This window comes from Centruroides sculpturatus, unplaced genomic scaffold (genome assembly GCF_000671375.1).
Source record: "Centruroides sculpturatus isolate CEXI.00-Female unplaced genomic scaffold, Cexi_2.0 scaffold1301, whole genome shotgun sequence".
NCBI classification, from domain to species: Eukaryota; Metazoa; Arthropoda; class Arachnida; order Scorpiones; family Buthidae; genus Centruroides; species Centruroides sculpturatus.
In genome coordinates this window covers 104,478-123,347 of record NW_019385670.1, presented here as the reverse complement: position 1 = coordinate 123,347, position 18,870 = coordinate 104,478, and the positions used below count along the sequence as shown (strand labels likewise).

At 32.4% G+C, this 18,870-nt stretch overlaps 1 protein-coding gene across 2 annotated transcripts; it reads left to right on the top strand.

The window, feature by feature from the left end:
- Nucleotides 1-4,406: 4,406 nt before the first annotated feature.
- On the top strand, nt 4,407-14,895 carry LOC111641068 (alpha-tocopherol transfer protein-like). Of its 2 annotated transcripts, XM_023387182.1 has the most exons (6): nt 4,407-4,488; nt 4,614-4,765; nt 11,354-11,593; nt 13,126-13,319; nt 13,738-13,848; nt 14,597-14,895. In XM_023387182.1, exons 2-6 carry the CDS (start codon nt 4,648-4,650, stop codon nt 14,762-14,764), a joined length of 831 nt encoding a protein of 276 aa, XP_023242950.1. In that variant the 5' UTR covers nt 4,407-4,488; nt 4,614-4,647; the 3' UTR covers nt 14,765-14,895. The 2 variants fall into 2 exon arrangements, with proteins under 2 accessions (XP_023242950.1, XP_023242951.1); XM_023387183.1 differs by lacking the exon at nt 13,738-13,848.
- The last annotated feature ends 3,975 nt before the right edge of the window (nt 14,896-18,870 follow it).

Sequence of the window (18,870 nt, the reverse complement as noted above, 5' to 3'; positions counted from 1 at the left end):
CCGCTTCGGTGGGCAAAAAGTAACGATAGTGAAGATTAAGATAATTACATTATAGCCAATCTTACCCGTTTTCACAGAATGCAAGAATTAGGTCCCCCGTTTCCAGATTAATTAGAGAATTTTTACGTCCAGTGAAACGAACTATTTCAAATTGATCAATTTTCTGGAACGTTTACAATGTTTCTATAATCGAACCTATTCGAATTCTAATACAAATTCGAATTTAAAACGGTTCGAACATTTTTAAAATCGAAATAGAAAATTTTCGAAGTCAACCACTTTAATCCCCCGTATCTTCCGCATCCTTATAGCTATCGAGACGCAATCACCATAGTGCACGAATGGAGACTTGGGCTACTACCACATACAAACACCATTCATGTGCGATGTGTAGTTTTGGCTGAAAAGTGAAATATAAAGACACACATGTCCATATATATATATATACAGTGACCCCCCTATAACGCGGAGATACGTTCCTCGTTATACGATTTTCGCGTTGTAGGAATCCTTAAATACATGAGCCAATCGCAGCCCGACACGAGTAAAGTTTACGTACTACGGCTGTTTGAAAAGTTTTCTTCCATAAAATTAATCGATTCTAGACTAATTCGACTTAACATTTCCAAAATACGTATAATTTTTTGGGAATAATCCGTATAAACTATGCTATAAACAAAAATTGTAGGATTACTTACCGAGTGTGCACCGTTGGACGTCGCCATTGTTTAAGCTTGTGTTCGTCGTGGAGCAACGCACCGAACGGCGGCCGCGGTTTCTGATGTTATTTTTCTGCGAAAAATTCGTTGAACTTTGGACACATCATTGATAGAAATAATTTTTAATGTTCGTTTAATAAGAAATGTTTCTTTCACAAGAAATGTATAAAATTAGTGCTATATTAGACTTACGGTACCTAATTTACATACTGTACAGACGATAGTAAACTCAACTTACCCGCCTAAACTCTCCGTAGCGTGGCGCTGGACGGCGGAAAGTAGTTCGGCTGCTCATCCGCGATGACGAGTTGGCGATGACGTTTTTCCGTGTTTTACGCGTGCCATTTAGCGTCTTTATACGAATACTGTCGCAATTTTTTCGCCTCGTTATAGGAATCTACGTTATAGGAACTCGCGTTATAGGGGGTCTACTGTATATACAGTGGTACCTTGGTATAGGTCTGCTTCAGAATACGTCCAATTCGGAATACGTCCTGTTTGGACGAAATAAATTTTGCTCGGTATACGACTTTTACTCGGTATACGACTTAATTCAATTATAAGCCCCATCTATGAACAAGTAGCACTTTCGGTGTATTAGACCACACTAGACGTTCTCGGTGCCACAGTTTATAACTTTGTCAAATTTCTTTTTATTTTAACTTGTAAGTAAAATGTTATTATTTTTATTAATCATGAATTGCAAAAAGGCAACAGAAAAATAAAAAAAATGACTAAAATCACAATGGAACTGAAAAAAGATATTGTTGAGAAATATGAAGGTGGATGCGTGTTCGAGATTTAACTGTTGCATACCGTATTCCGAGAACGACGATATCGACAATTGTGAAAAATAAAGACATTATTAAATCTCGTAAAGTTGTGAAACGGGTTAAATAAATTTCTAAACAGAGATCGAAGACATTAGATCATGTTGAGAAATTGCTTTTGCTTTTGATAACTGAAAAACAGTGTGCCGGCAACAGCATATCAGAAGCAATTATTTGCGAGAAAGCTAAAAAGATACATGCTGATCTCATGAAAAATCAAGCAGGAACCAGCCATGAAAGCGAGGTGTTTAAAGCAAGCCATTTTTTTACATGAGAATGGANCTTCGTTATTAAATATGAATTTATTTCTTGCACTGATCGCTAAATGAATGAAACATGATATATTGATGTAAGCAAATACAGAATTAGACTTAAATTTAATCGTATTGCTGTTAAATATTTAACGATTTTTGAAAATCTTATTCGTTACATGTTACACAACAATTATTATTTCGTATTCTTAATTAATTAGAATTATATTAAAATTGTAAATAATTATAATATGTTAGTTCATACGCATATTAATATCAGGTGTTTTAATATTAAAAGGGCAGAAAAAGTAAAGAAATATCAATCAAATTTCGATTGAAGACAACACTCATCAAATTATTCCTTTTTAATATATATGAACTATTGCTATAAAAATATAATATATACTAAATCTTTCTGTATTTCCTCGTGAATGATTTCTGATTATCATATATTTTAATAAATTTCTGTTCTTCATGAATTCGGCCTATTATGTACTCTTGAAATAATGTTTCTTAAATCTCATGCCAGCTCTGAACGATCAACCTTATTAACGATAATTGTCTGTTAATTATAAACATAATCACAATTGACACAATCCATTTAGTAGCTATGCGATAGCCCAGTTTAATAAATCGATCAATCAAGAGGTTTGAGCCTAATACTTATATTAAAATAAATTCTGGTCGTCATTGCCCTCATCTAACCAGCAAAGGTCACAACATTCAAGAGAAACGTTTCGAAAGACGAAGACTCTTGGTTATTAGTTCAATTATGAAATATGCAGTCCCTCAGATTCTAAACTGCCATTTATTTACAATGTCGACGATCCGGATTATAATTCTAGCAAACAACTCTAACAATATTTAAAATGTCAATTGTACCGTTCTTTGTCGGGTTCCATTTCTCATCAACATTTTAGCCTCATTTTGTGCATGGCTAAATTGACGGTCGGCTCAATTAAAAACAACTGTTTAGTTACCGACAGAAAAAAAAAACAAAGCTGTCAAAATATTTATGTTTAATAATAATATGTGTGGTTTATATAAAAAATATAGTAAGGAAATATTATTAGATATATTTATATATACACATTTGATTTTTTTCTTCTATGAACTGAGGGGGTCTTTTTTCCACACCCAATATATCGGTGACATATTGGGCAAAACCACCGATCACTATAGTCAGGGGCGGATCTACATAGGGACTAATATAGCTTTAGTCCTGAGCCCCCAACTGTCATGAGCACACAAAACTTGATTTATTATCATAAAATNAATAATTCTCTATAGACGCGATATTTACGAAAACATACCTACACGTTGACTGTATTTCTTCATTCCATATTTTTGTCGCCGGGGGATAAAGAAAACATAAATCGTTCATCATTACATAGGGATGTTTTGAAGAAAAAACAAAGAATGTCAGTTTATTTTTAATCAGATGCAGAATTCACAAAGCTTATTTATTATTTTTTAAATTTATATTACCTATATTCAATGAATTTAATGCCTTCTTTAATCTAAAAAGTCATTAATATCTCATTTTTACACAGTAAGCGCTTATTTTATTAAATTATTAACCTCTAATTTTATATAAAGAAATGTATTATCGCCTTATGAGGATAATATTGAAAACTTTTAATGTATATATTACACATAATCTATTGCTATCGATAATATTAACGTTGGGGTAACCACAAGAGCACTGATTAATGATTTATGTAATACTGACAATACATTCTTTATTTTGAAATGTCTAAAGTTTTACCAAAAAAGGAATGAGTGAAGCCTTTAAAAGACTTCCGATTGCAAACTATTTTTTTTAAATAAAAATTTAAATTTTTTGAATAAAAACAATATTTTTAATGTCAGTAAAGGCTGACAAACAGTGGTGGGAAAACGAAAGTGATACCGATTGAGGTCTGTTTTAAAACCTATTATGTTGTTTTCGTGTTTCTATTTTTGTATATATGTATTATAATTATATTATTGTGCATGTTGTTAACAATTCAATTATTTATTAATAATTGTGTTTAACGCAACTATTATGAGTACAACTTTCCTTGTATTGTACCAATAAAATTTGTTTTGTAATAAAGCCTTTCTACGATTTGGAAATTTGTTGTTTATTGAGTAGCGACAAAGTAGCGACTTTTCAAAATATTTATGGCGAAATCAAATACTTTTATTTTAAATTGTAGTAGAAAGTTCTTTGAATTTTCTGTAGCTGGTGCAGTGTGTGGTAGAGAGATAAAGAAAGAAACTAACTGCTTTGTTAGAATAGAGTTTAATGTACAGCACACACAGTAGAGGTACAAAAGCACGTGTATCTGCGTAGTTCAAGGTCTTTTTATATATGGAATTTTTTATATATGGAATTTTAATATATCCTAGGGCATTCCAGGTGGTGCACCTGAATGCCCTAGGATATATAAAAATTCCATATATAAAAATTTATTATTATATAATAGACAAAATTAAAAATGTCCTACGAATACGTAAATTATTGATAAAAGATTAGGCCATTGTATATACTTGTATTATGTAGATGTATTATTTTATAGATTACATATAAAATTATCTAATCGTAATATATGCAATTTATTAAACCGTTCAAAAATTATTTTGATAGTTTCTCTACAAAATAGCGCATTTTTAATATTAATATCTGGAAAATTCAATTAACAGGTAACGATTTTAAATTAGTCTTTGTTAAAGAAATTTCTTACGTGAAATACTTGTTACTATAAATACGTGAATGATTTTTTCTTTTCATTATCATGTAAACAACATTTTATTTATATTATTAACAGTGGTTATGTAATTGGACTTTTGAATATATTTATTATGAATTCTCCTGTGTTGAGTGCAGATTTGTTCATAATAGACTCTAGTGGGAAAGAAAGGAAGGATTACTTAACGTGGAATGAAAATGAATTGAAAACGTTCAAGGAAATGGTTATCGGTAAGGAAAAATTCATTATTTTTTTTAATACGTTAAGGAATATATTATACATTCAAGAGTAATTACGAAGCTACGCTATTAAAATTTTAATTAAAATTACGTTAGAAATTTACATTTTACAATTGTACTTATTAATCTCTGTATTCGTAGATATTATGATAAAAATATTAATATAATCAATCATTAACTGTGTATACACAATATCACTGATAGTTTGGTTTACTGATATTGCCTTAAGTCATAAATATTCCAAATTAATAAATAAATGTAATTAAAATGCTATTTATTACAAATTAGAACTTAAATAAAAAGTTTTAAGAAATTGAAATCTGAATGGGCTTAGTGTATCTTTAAACTTATTCTTTACACATGTTAATGATAGAAATTGATGCAAACTTTTGGTCGTGTATATCAGTACTTAAATATTTTGAGGGTTTAGTGTATTAAATTCGTTTACTTGCACAACTTTCAGCATTTTCGTGCATTCAAACCAGTTCAAATAGCGATCGTTACGTTTTAGACAAGATTACGTAGCACTGATAATAATTTATTAACACATTTATCTGTATATACGTCTTTAGTTTCTAATTACGTCGTTAATATCAATTTCTGATGTAAATTATAGTTTGGTCCATTTAATAGAAAGGGCCCTAGGGATCGCTGCGTCTTGGCCCCTCATCCCAAGTAATAAAGTCACTCAGAAAATTGTGTATTGTATAACATTTCCGTGTCTTAGGATCTCTGTGTAACTTATAATACCCTTGAAAACGTTAAAATTCCTTATCACACGTTTTTACTATACTTATACATGTGAGGATTCTCTTACATTTAAAAAAATATTAATGAAATGAATTACAGATAGAAAAGAAAATAATTTCTTCTACATGTAAATGTAATTTTGAAAGGAATTTTATGGTTAGCATCCTTCTCTGCGATTATTAGGATCACCCCATGCGATAACTTTACATTTTTTCCTATTCCAGAACAATAACTAAAAACTTTAGATTGGTTTCCAGAGAAAATAGGAACATGAACATTAAAAACCCATTGGATAATCTTTCGAAGGGGGATGACTAAGAGGGAGAAGGAGCAGCAGATTCATGGAGAGAGGAGTCAATCGATCGGATAATTTTAGGGAGTAAAATGTATGTATCCGTTGAAGTTTCGTGATTCCTTCAAATTGGTGAATTCCTAAGACTATCGGAACTGTGCGTAGTGTGTGAATTCATACAATAATTTAACTACAATAATAACTTTATTTAGAGACTTTCTGAGGATTAAGGTTGGACCTACTTGAGACTTTACTATAGGAAAAGAGACGAGTTCTACGGGGAGAACACACAGATACACACTCTCGAAAATGAAAAATTTATCTATGCATCTGCTAATCATTTAACGAGTAAATAAACTATGTTTATGTTATATAAATGCGTATAAACAGTTTCTATCCGATCCACTTTATACTTACCTTTAACACAAGGTTTGTCATCATTAACTGTCCGTTTGCATAGGCCATCCGCTCGGGCTTGACGACAGATCTGAAGAGAGGATAGACAAATCTCCAAACATATTGGTTTCTATTCAAAGTGTGAGAGCCAAATTTGGTGAAGAAATTTTTGTTCGATTTAGTTTTTCGTTAATAAATAATGTAACGGCCATCGAGATTTCCATATCTGGCGAACACTGTGGTGTCAGTTTTTACAAGGTGCCAAGGAGGTGCCGACCCTGAAGGCACTTGTTGAAGATCCAAAAAACACAAATGCATGCTTATTAAATAAACGAGTAGCTGAACTTTTTCGGCAATATTTAAAATTTTCGTGGCGCCAATATGTTATCTGTTTATTCGAACAACAGTTTATATTTCTAACTATAATAAAATCGCAAAAACCTTAATAATAAAGATAGGAGTGAGTTTTATAAACATTTATAAAGGATAACGAGTAAAATCATCATTAAGTTCGACCATGCTGGAGATACACACGGACCTTTTCGGCCTTTAACCTCCAAAATTTAAAAGCAGAATTCCCCCTAATATACAAACTTCCCTGAAAAATTACTGAAATTTTCGACTAAAAGCACTGGAGTTATTAAGCTTCAAACAGGGTAAACAAAATACTGCCACACTAACATTCATACATACAGAAATTACCCCGAATTTTTCTGCATTTCTCGACATTTTAAAGTGTCTTAAGTCTAAAGAATGTAAAAATTAGGGGGGGTCATTTTTGCCGGACCGCCATACTTTCTCTCTGTTATAACAGCAGAGAAAGTAAAAATTTAAAATATTTGAATAAAGTCTTTTTATTAATTCGTGAGCGATGATTATATTGTGAATGATCCGATAAACCATATTTGCCATCTTATATGTTTTTAAAAATGTTTTGAAGTTCAATAAATAAATTTTAACCTATTTTTGTGACAATGGTGAGGGCTTAAACCTCTTTATATCATTAATTTTAATGAAAAAATTGATTTTATCATCGAAAAGTATGTAATTGTTTCTCATAATTATGTATATCCAATACAACCTGTTCGTTACGATTCTATAAGAAATCTTTTGACTGTCCGTGTATTAGAAAACTGACCCAATGAAAGGTTTACCAAATCTCTTCTTAACATATACATAATATATGTCAAGCCTTGCTGCCAAAAGCGGTCATGTACCACAAGATTAAAAATAATATCTTATAAGTAGCGCTCCCCTATGTCCGACGCAACTTAGTAGATGCCATCGCTTATGACGGGACGTGAAATGAGAGTACTGTAGTTACATCACTACATTCTTTCAATGTCGTAATGTCACTCGTGGTATAGCTCAAAAGAACGAATAAACTCTTCCTCTATCCTTCAAAGAACTGTTATTCGGATAAGAACTGAGGAAAAAGTGCTACAATCTCTTGTATATTTTTTATTGGCAATGAATTATATTTTGAAAAACCGCGAAGTGTTAATACTAGACACCAGACTTTTATACATCCGCTTTATTTTCGTATGTACTTTTGTCTAATTGTTCCAAATGCCAATACTCGCTTCGGGCTTGTGCTTCTCATCTGTATTCTAACAATATTTATTATTACATAATATTAGCTAAGTATCGCTTTAAAAGGTTTTATACAAACCTGATATAAGTTTCCTATAGTTGTTTTAAATCTATTGTTGACATACATAAAACCAAACACCACCGTGTATTGTAAATTAGTTTACAATTTCTAAAACTATGCAACGCTAAATTTTTCCAATAAAAATCTTACATATCTTGGCGCAATTTTTATGTGAAAGATTTCTTGCAGAGTTCCATTTTTACTAGTGATGCAACGAATATTATATTCGGCCTCATGCCGAATAGCCGAATATTCGGCCAAACTATTTAGCTTGATTAACGCACATACGAAAATTGGCGTGCGAACTGTACTATGGCAAGGATCGCGTAACCTGTTCTCTATTGGCCCGCCGTCACTACGCTTTGCCAATCGCGTTAATTCTTGACAGTTGTAGCGGAGAAACATATTGGCGTCACGGCAATATGTGATAAGTGATGATATCAAATGTGGATAGCAATTAAATGAGCAACACGTGTAAATAATGAAAAAAGAACCGAGAAGGACCGCGAAGTAAAAATGTGAAAATAAATATGAAATTGAGTTGATAACATAATCGAACAAGTCGAGGCAGCTTATTGGCGCGGAAATTCGCGGCCGTGAATGCCAAATAATAAATAATTGTTCTCATTAATTTCGGAAAGCTAAATGCTTTAATGAAAGTCACTTAGCGTGCACGGGAGAAAGCCTGGAGACGTTCAGGCTACCAAGCTGTCTGGAACTTCAGTTATCTATCTATATATATATATATATAAATGGACGTGTGTGTCCCTATGTTTCACTTTTCCGCAAAAACTACACATCGCACATGAATGCTGTTTGTATGTGGTGGTAGCCCCAAGTCTCCATTCGTGCACTATGTGGGTTGCGTCTCAATAGCTATAAGGATGCGGGAGATATGGAATTGTGAGTGGTTGAAAGTGGTTTTCTATTTCGAATGTTATGTTCGAATTAAATTCGAACAATATTCGAATTTGAATTCAAACATAAAATTCGAATATTGGTTCGACTATAGAACGATTGTAAACGTTCCAGAAACGTTGAAAAGAGTTCGTTTGACTGGACGTGAACAGGAGACGTTCAGAAATAGAATCGGGACCAGGTCTCTAATTAGTCTGGAAACGGGGGATCTAATTTTTGCATTCTGTGAAAACGGGTAAGAGTGGCTATAATGTAATTATCTTAATCTTCACTATCGTTACTTTTTGCCCACAAATAAAAACCCAGCGAAGCGGGTCCTTGCAGCTAGATTCTAGATTACTCAGAAAAACTTTTATATAGAAAGTCTTTTATATATAGGGGAGATCGGGGCAACTTCGGCATGCGGGGCAAGTTTGTCAAGCGCTTTTTTTTAAAAACAAATTAAAAGGAGACTTTGGTTATAGGTTAGGCAGTTGAGTTTTATTGGTGGCTTGTTGAGTGTAGTGTTTTTATTGTTCTCCAACAAGCGTAGTTGAATTATCAAGCAAATTTTCATTTTCGTTCAATTCCATATAATATTTTTTTTCCATTTATATTGAATTGGCAGGTTTTGTTATAATTCCATGATAACGAAAGTTACTTTTCCTGTTAGAAGGATGTAACTTCAACTTATTCACGTGGCCAGATCGTGGCTTGGCATTCTGTTCTCAGGGTTGTACTTAATGTTTCGAAATCATGACTAGCGGGGTAAGATCGGCAACATAAAGCCACATTAGAAGCAAAGGATAAAAATCAAACAGATGATAAATGAAAACATGTTTGCATTTGTTATTCATGTATATATGTCTTTGAACTTGCATTTCGTTGTAATAATATTAAATGGGTGTTGGATTTGTATTTCTTTGTTTTAATAGTGAATTCCAACTTATACATTGTTAATAACATAATTTTATATACGTGCCTATCTTGCCCCATTACTGTTGCCCCTATACCAGGGGCAACTTTAATAAAAATAATTAAAATAATTACAACTTTACAAAAAGAGAGAAGTTGCCGATCTTGCCCCTATACCCGGGGCAACTTCGTCAATTTCTCTCTTCTTGTAAAGTTGTAATTATTTTAATTATTTTTATTTCCAAACTGATTTTAACCAGTTCTATAGTAAGGTAACATTCCAATAGACAATATGCAAAGCTTTTTTTTCAGTTTACAGCAGTATTTATTACACAAAATTTAAGTAAAGCTTAACATGCCGATCTTGCCCCGATCTCCCCTATATATAAAAACTATATTGCATACAAATGTACGAACAAATAAAAACCCAGCGAAGCGAGTCCTTGCAGCTAGTGATAAATAATTTTCTACAATGAAACAAAAAAGTTAATTTAATTTTTAAGTTTATAATAAGGGATGATTTCATAAAAACGCTTTACAGATCATTAACTATTATTTTTTTCACATTTTATGACCTAAGTTTTGATAAAATGTGCCCACGCAGTAAAAATTTTCATACAAATTTTTTACCCTTTTCATCCCTTTAGGGTTGAATTACGTAAAATCGTTTCTTAGCACGCCTAATCTTTACAAAAGGAACACACCCTCAATTTTTTAAGTTTCTAGCGCCAGTAGTTTTGGCTCTGCGTTAATTATATTATCAGGACTTGTATATAGATGACTAGAATACATAATAAGTAGGTAGTTTTCATTTGATTTGTTACCTTTTTTCATCTCTTATAAAATAACTTAATTATATTACTTCTCCTTTGATCTTTTACATAAATAAGCAAAACATTGCGCTTTCTCGAACTTGAAATGTATGTAAGCATTAATAAAAGTCACCAAAATGATTAATTCGCTGTTTTTTTATTTATTTATTACTCCTTTTTTAGGTATTCGGTATTCGGCCGAATAGCGAAATATAAGCCGAATAGGCCGAATGCCGAATAGTAACCGAATATTCGTTGCATCATTAATTTTTACCTTTGATAAAGTACCTATAATAGTGAGGTTGCGACCGAAGTTTTCATGAACGTCGAACGTCGAGCGCCGCTGAACGTCGAGCGCTGCTATTATAAGCGGCGCTCGACGTTCGACGTTCACGTTTTAGTGATGAACACTTCGGCCGCAACCTCGCTAATATTGCACATACCATAGGACAGCAGCTATATAATGCTTAAGCTTAGCACTCTGCGCTTCCACGTTAATCAATAAATAAACTCGTTTACACATTTATAATTTGCATATTGTTTCTTTTTATTTTGTTTTTATGTATAGTACAGTTATAAAGTGAACAATGCTCGTAAAAAAAAAACAAAATTAATTTTATTGTATTTTAAATCGGCAATATGTTCATGTAACCTAAGTTTTGTTTATGTATTATGGTGATAAAAACGCCTTTTATATTTACATTTTCAAGCTTTAAATCGAATTGAAGTTTGATAATACAAATGCCTGACACTAATTCGGCCTGTAAATTATTTTACTTTTACGGCTGTTAAAGTTGAGCAACTCGTTGCTAGAATTTTTTATATAAAAATTATAATTTATTATTTATTTAAATTTTATACAGAACACAATATAAATTGTCGATTAGACGATATGTTCCTCTTGAGTTTCCTTAGATCCAGAAAGTTCGATAAAGAAAGAGCAATTAAATTATTAAGAAATTATTACTCTACGAGGAAGAAGTATCCGGATATATTCGGGGAATTTAATCCTGTGGCCACTAAGAAGTATCTTGACACGAAAATTGTTTCGTTTCTACCTCACACGGATCAAGATGGTCGAGTTGTGGGATTGGTCCAAGTCCGTAAGTAGACTAAAATAATCATTAAAAATGTAAATTATTTGTAATTGTATACGGAATCTATATATTTATCTAAATGTATGTATATCTTATAATTAATTCTAAAATGTATATCTTCAATTATTACTCTATCGAATAATCTGTAACTACAGTATATTTACCAGTCATATTACTTACTATCAGAAATACAGTATGTAGCCTAGTGAAAACATGTAAACGTCCTTGCTCCAGAATTTCTGAAAGCTCTCTAATGGGAGGTATAGTATAAAAACAAATAAGTAGAGTACGCCATAAAGTAAGGGCATGTGATGTCTGAAATCTTGTCGCTAATCACTTCTTGCCTTGTCTACTCGCGATGAGAACGTACTGTACATATGATATTACATTTATTTCCCATAAATTAAAATAACTGATAAAGGTACGTTGTCCATTAACGATAACCTTTACGATACTAGTATGTATATATTCCATCTAGTTGTCACCACACCATAGATCAGTGCAATAAGCTTTCAGGAACTTTACGAAATTTCATCGAATTCTACAATATACTTAAACTTTAAATACATTCCTTTGCTTGGAATCTGTTGTGTCATGAACGGTTTGAGTGCCGACTTTAATAAAAGATTGATAATAATCAATTAATAATAATTGTTTAAAAAATTATTCAAACTTTTGTGTAGTTTAAACGCTTACGTGTGTGTTAGTATTTAAACTATTCATGAATTCTACAATACAAAACACACAATAAATAAATATAATGCTTAAGGGAAATTGGCCCCTATTTAGACGTTACGGACGTGGAGAAAACCCGGAAAACTCCATGTGGCCAGCTTGTCCGAACATCCAGTATTCAGGGTACGAAGACCGCTTGGCCACTGGTGGGCCCCGGAAGATACGTAGTAACGTCATTGCTTAAAGTTGTAATTCAACGAAACATGGAGATATGTCGGGCACTACCCGGCCGCCTCATTGTGGGCCTGGCGGAACCATAATGGAATTGCTAAAAAAGACCCTCTTAGCGCCCACAGGAAGGAAAGAGTTACAGAAAAAGCCGAGTAAAATTGTTATTAAGTGCGATTCCTCTCGAGATATGACAAGTGAGTGTCATATCTCGAGAGAAATCGCCCTCTATCTCCCCACTTTCTTGACCTTTAACCACCAACATTTAACATTTGTAACGCAACGTACTACGTAAGAATGCATTTAAATAATAAGCGTTAAAAGACACCATGTATCGCTAGAGACATTTTGTGATTGACTCCGAAGTGAGTTTGATAAATAAAGGAAGTTCGTGTCCTGCTGCTACATTTCAATGTTTAAAACAACTTCGATACTAATAAACAATATATTTAATTAATCATCGACTCAAACTCTTTCAACCTCCCGCTCACCAACATGAAACTAACGCAATAAGTTATATTATGCAAATTGATCTAGTTTTGACTTCAGTACATTTTTCTCTTTTTAATACAGTTTCAATCTCGAATAATATTTTAAAAATATTATGTATTAATACATACATATAATTTTTTTAGCCTACTGGGATCCTTCGAATGTACACATGAAAGACGTTTTGAAATGCCTGTTAATGTATCAAGATGCGGGACTAACAGGACATTTAATTCAAGTCAACGGTTTGGTAGTAATTTGGGATGCTAAAACATTATCGTGGAGACATGTTTTACAATTAACTCCAAGCACAATATTTTGCATGACTTCTCTTTTATTTGTAAGTTATTTAACATTAATTAATATTTTTTATCATTTTTTTTATCATAAATGTAAAATTTTATTTTTCACTCATCCTATATAATTATATACAGGATTAGTAAAAAATCCTTTGCACCCTTTTTATTCTAAAAGTACTGAACGTAATGGCTGGATGGCCGAGCAGTTATGGTGGCAACCTACCGCTCTGGGAAACCCAGAATGGAATCTGGAGGAGCCGAAAAACTCCAAGATTGTGGACCTGGAGAACCCATAACAGGCTTGCTAAGATACTCCCTCTTAGTGACCACAGAGCGAAGAGGGAAAAAGTACTGAAGATATATTACAGTATTAATCTTGAATACTTTTGGAATGAAAAGGGTGCAACGGACGTTTCATTCATATTGAATAATATATACTCGTTATTTAATTTAATGCAGACAGCCATTCCAATTAGATATAAGGAAATTCATGTTGTAAATATTGGAAAATTTGGATATCTTTTTTACAATGCATTACGACCGTTTCTTCCGTATAAAATTAGAAAAAGGGTACGTATATATTTAAATCGGTTTATTGGTTTATTTGTGTAGGGCAACTCGACACGTGGGCCATCTGCCGAGAGGGATGCCTCCCAGAAAGATTTTTATGGATAACTGGCCCTATAAAGGTGTCGCTAACGTGAAGAAAACACGGAAAACTCCTCTTAACCAGCGCATTGGCAAGGGGCGATCCCATATTATATTATATTAATATTTATTTTTATTTTTTGGACTCAGGATACCTTGAAACTTCGAGAAATGCAAAATAACATTCGGGGTTTTTTTCTGTATATAGGGATGTTAATGTGTTTAGAGGTCGCGATTTTGTTCACTCTCTTTGAAGCTTAATAACTCCTGTTCTTTCAGTCGAAAATTTCTGAAATTTTGAATGGAGTTTTACTTATTAGACGAATTAATGCCATTAAATTTTTGTGATTAAAGATCGAGGGTGTGGGAAGATAATAGGAGTCCTGTATTACACATCGAGTAAGGTCTGGCTTAATGACGAATTTACTCGTTATTAGCATTCATAAATATTTATAAAACCCATCCCCTCTTTCAAAATAAATGTTGCCGGCAATGTTAAACAACTCGCTGCTGGATTTTTCAATTTATTCGGTTTTAATTTTTATTAATTAACCTATTCACAGTTGCTACCGTTACTTCTAAGATTATTTCAGATTTCAAATATTGTAACGAAGAATCCATTGATCTATGTATGACTTTTTAAACTAATTTCAATTATATTATTATTTAGATCCATATACATAGTTCTGAAATTGAATCTCTGCACAAATTCATCGATTCTCAATTTCTTCCCGAAGAATATAAAGGCGATTTACCTCTTCACGATCCAGCTGAGTGCATTGAAGTTATATTAAAATTCCAGGAATATTTTGAAGATAGTCAAAAATATTACAGCTGAAAAGAAAAAGAATTGAATCGTTTCAGCTAAGAATTCGTCTAATTATTGTATAAAATAATAAACTTTATCACTATCCTGGTATAATGTATGTCTAGTATTTTATGTAATTTTTCAATTTAATAAAATTGATATTTTCCATGTCATACATCCGAAAATTGAATTGAAATAAGACTGATAATTGTAATTATATAATCTAAGTTAGGAATACAAACAAGACTTTAACACGTATATTTTTAATTATTTATAGTTTAAAATGATAAATAATTTCATTTTAAGATAGAGTGGAGTTAAATTGTAATTAAACATAAAATTACAGAATTAAAACAATATTAAATTAAATGACATAAACAACATACCGATAAAACATTTTACGGTTTAATTGCATTGCTAATAAATAGAAATCAGCATGAATCTTCAACATTTTCAGTTTTATCGTACACACGTTAACACAGTATATCCATAGTAGTTTGATACAAAGCAAGTAATGACGCATTATAACTGTATGGGTCCCAAGCAAATTTGAATTAAGACGCCCCATATACAGTGTTCACTTTAGGCATTTTCCTTCACGGGAGTTTTTTGAGGAAATACATTTACATTTATTTAAGCAATTTATAAAAATTTAAATAAAATATTATTCTAAACATTCATTCTAATTTTAACAATGCAATCGATCACAATTCGACAATAATGTGTCAAGAAACAATAACAGTGTATCTAAATAATCATATATAAATGAATTAATTAAGATTTATTAATTGAAACGTTATCAGATGAAATTATATTCAAAGGATAGATTCTTAGGTTCATATCTCAGTAAGAGCAGTATTTCTTCGTGGAAACGGTCCTCAAATTTAACAGATTCCTAAACACAGAGTAGAGAGCGCTGGACATCTGCAAATTCAAATTTATATATATAATGCAACAACATATTGAATGCCTATACACTTTGCATACCTTGACTGAACACTTCATGGTAACANTTCAAAGGATAAATTCTTAGGTTCATATCTCAGTAAGAGCAGTATTTCTTTGTGGAAACGGTCCTCAAATTTAACAGATTCGAAAAAACAGAATAGAGAGCGCTGGACATCTGCAAATTCAAATTTATATATATAATACAATAATATATTGAATGACTATATACCTTGCATACCCTGACTGGAAACTTCTTGGTAACATCGAAAAAACCGTTGGCAGATAAACATAAAGATGCCTCCCCAAATCTTTTTATAAAATTCACAATCTGTACAAAATTTTTAAAATTATTTTATGCAAATTAAAAGCTAACGCTAACCTATTTTATAACAGAAGTTTTACTATTAATTTCTGTTCCAATTTCAAATCGCATTGAGCGAATCCTTAACTCAACTCCTTACAGGTCACGGGAATTTAAACTCCTACCTCAAGAGGTTTCTCAATAAGACTGACGGTTAGTGTAACTGCGACCTGAAGGAAGAGGAAGAACATGTGCACGTTTTCTTCCACTGCCCCCTCCACATTACTCATCGTAAGAAACTGGCAGAGGCTGTTCAGGCAAATGGGCTCAACTGGCATTGCACTCTCAAAGACTTCACTATTGATAAGAACAATTTCAAGGCCCTGAAGAAATTTGCAGCTGATATCAAGAAGCTCGACTAGATTGTATCTTCTTTACAGTTGGTGATGGACTTTCAACTACCTATGGAACTGTGTTTATCATCCTGAATCTTTTGGTATCGGCTTAATTGGACTTGGCTACCTTTTATAGGTACGCTTTGGTGTCCACTTGTCTCCACTTATTGTATTCTCTGTGTTTATTGTCCTTACATTTTCAGCTGTTTTGTAACCCGCGATTTCATCTGACATTGTCGGTCAACTCCTACTGTTAACCTCTTTATACTGTGTAAATAATATATGTCTCTGTTCCACGTGTATTTTTGTATACTCCAAATTACTATTGTCGCGCCTACCAATCTTGTAATTATATTTCTTTGTATGTAATTCTGTAATAATCCTATTGTTATTTTGTACTGTGTTATTATTTAATAAATGCGATGCAGGCGCCCACGGGTCCCATGACCCTGGCTGCTTTTTCCCTCTATCCTATCTCACTTTACTTCTTCTTACTCTTACCCCTTCTTACACTCTCAACTCTTTCTCCTTTTCTAGTCTAAACATGGGCTATACCTCTGTGTGAGACGCTTATCTTTCTCAGCACTGTGACTCAATTGGTCTGGCCCTGTTGCTAGAAACGCAATTCGGACTGAGGGGTCGCAGAACACTCCCGCCCGTGCCAATCTCCTACGGGTTAGGTCACGTTATTTTAAGCACGACAATCCCGTAAATTTCGGCTAAATGTATTTTTCCTGTCCCGAAAAAAATGCATCCGGGTCCAGTCGGTCCCAACCACCGCCGCCGCCTCAGCTGCTGAGGGAGCATACGTAATCTCTGCTTTGAGGTGATCGCTGTACTTTCCCCGGCGATCCATCTCACGATCTAGACAATTAAATTGTATCGCACCCCGTTCCTTCGTAGCCCCGCTCCTGTTTACAATATAAGTCACCGGTTTATTTCCACCTTTCCTCCGTCAGAGGGTGAAGTCTCAGCTTCAAACAAAGTTATTACAATAAGTGAATTTCTTTACATTTAAAAATTTCTACTATTTGAAAAATTTAATATAAAATTGAAATTTTATTTAAAATATTAAAATCGATAATACATTTATATTTATTTAAGCAATTTATGAAAATTTAAGTAAAATATTGTTTGAAACATTCATTCTAATTTTAACAATGTAAATTATAACAATAGACAATAATGAGACAAGAAACGATAATAGTTTATCTAATTTATCACATATAAATGAATTAATTAAAATGTTATAAGAGGAAATTATATTCAAAAGGATAGCTTCTTGAGTTCAAATCTCAGTAAGAGCAGTTTTTCTTCTTGGAAACGGTCCTCAAATTTAAGAGACCCGAATACACGGAATGCAGAGCGCTACACATCTGCAAATTCAAATTTATATATTTTATATAATTCTAAATTTATATATTTTATTTAGAATTAATATATTGTAAAAGTTAAATGACTCGCATACCTTAATAGGAAACTTCTTGGTAACGTCGAAGAAACCGTTGATAGATAAACATAAAGACGCCTTTCCAAATCTTTTCATAAAATTCACAATCTGCAAAAAATTGTTTAAAATAATTTTATGCAATTTAAAAAGTATCGCTAATTCTATTTTATAACAGAAGCTTTACTTTTAATTTCTGTTCGAATTTCAGATCGCATTGAGCGAATCTTCGAATGTCTTGAAACAATGTTTGCATCTGAAAGAAATAAGAAAAACATGTTACAAATGAATAAATCACGGAATATCGTATTTAATACAATACAAAAATTACAGTAGATGTAAAAGCGGATAGTAAAAATCCTACTAAAACACAAATAAGTAATACTGTAGCATAATTTATGCACATGTAAAGTCTCAATGCAAATTCCATTTTCGAAAAAATCAAAATATAATTAAGTAAACTGGTTTCCGCTATTAGACAACCGTACAAAATTGTGAATACGTAATTAAATGGGCCATTCAATTGTTTCGCATAGTTCCAAAGTTCATTGTGTTGTGTCATAATTACTTCTAATTCCATCTCCAAATTAGGATGATTCATTTTTAGTAGTTGCAGATCTTCCGATAGCTTCTGGAAAATTTTTATTAATACCATTATAAGCAAAATAATTAAAAAACTTGAAAAGAATATTCCACCCATAAGTAAATTAAAGAAAATGCCAAATTCTACACTGCAAAAGAGCGCTTCGTGCTCGTAAGTCTTTCCTTCTTCTACAGCAGGATAAAGATAAAAAATGTTCAATGCTAAGCCACAAATAGTAAAAGTTACAACTAGAACAGAAATGGTAATTCTAGTATAATTAATCACGTCGTACAATTTTTTTTGACAGAAATATTCTGGCTTCATCAATTTAATATTTGTGGTTAATTTCACTTTTTTTATAATACTGAAAATGAGCGCGAAAGTTAAAGCTACATTAACGATAACCATTTTCAGAAATATGGCGTCGTTTTTCATTAAGAAGTACCATGAGTGACATGGAAT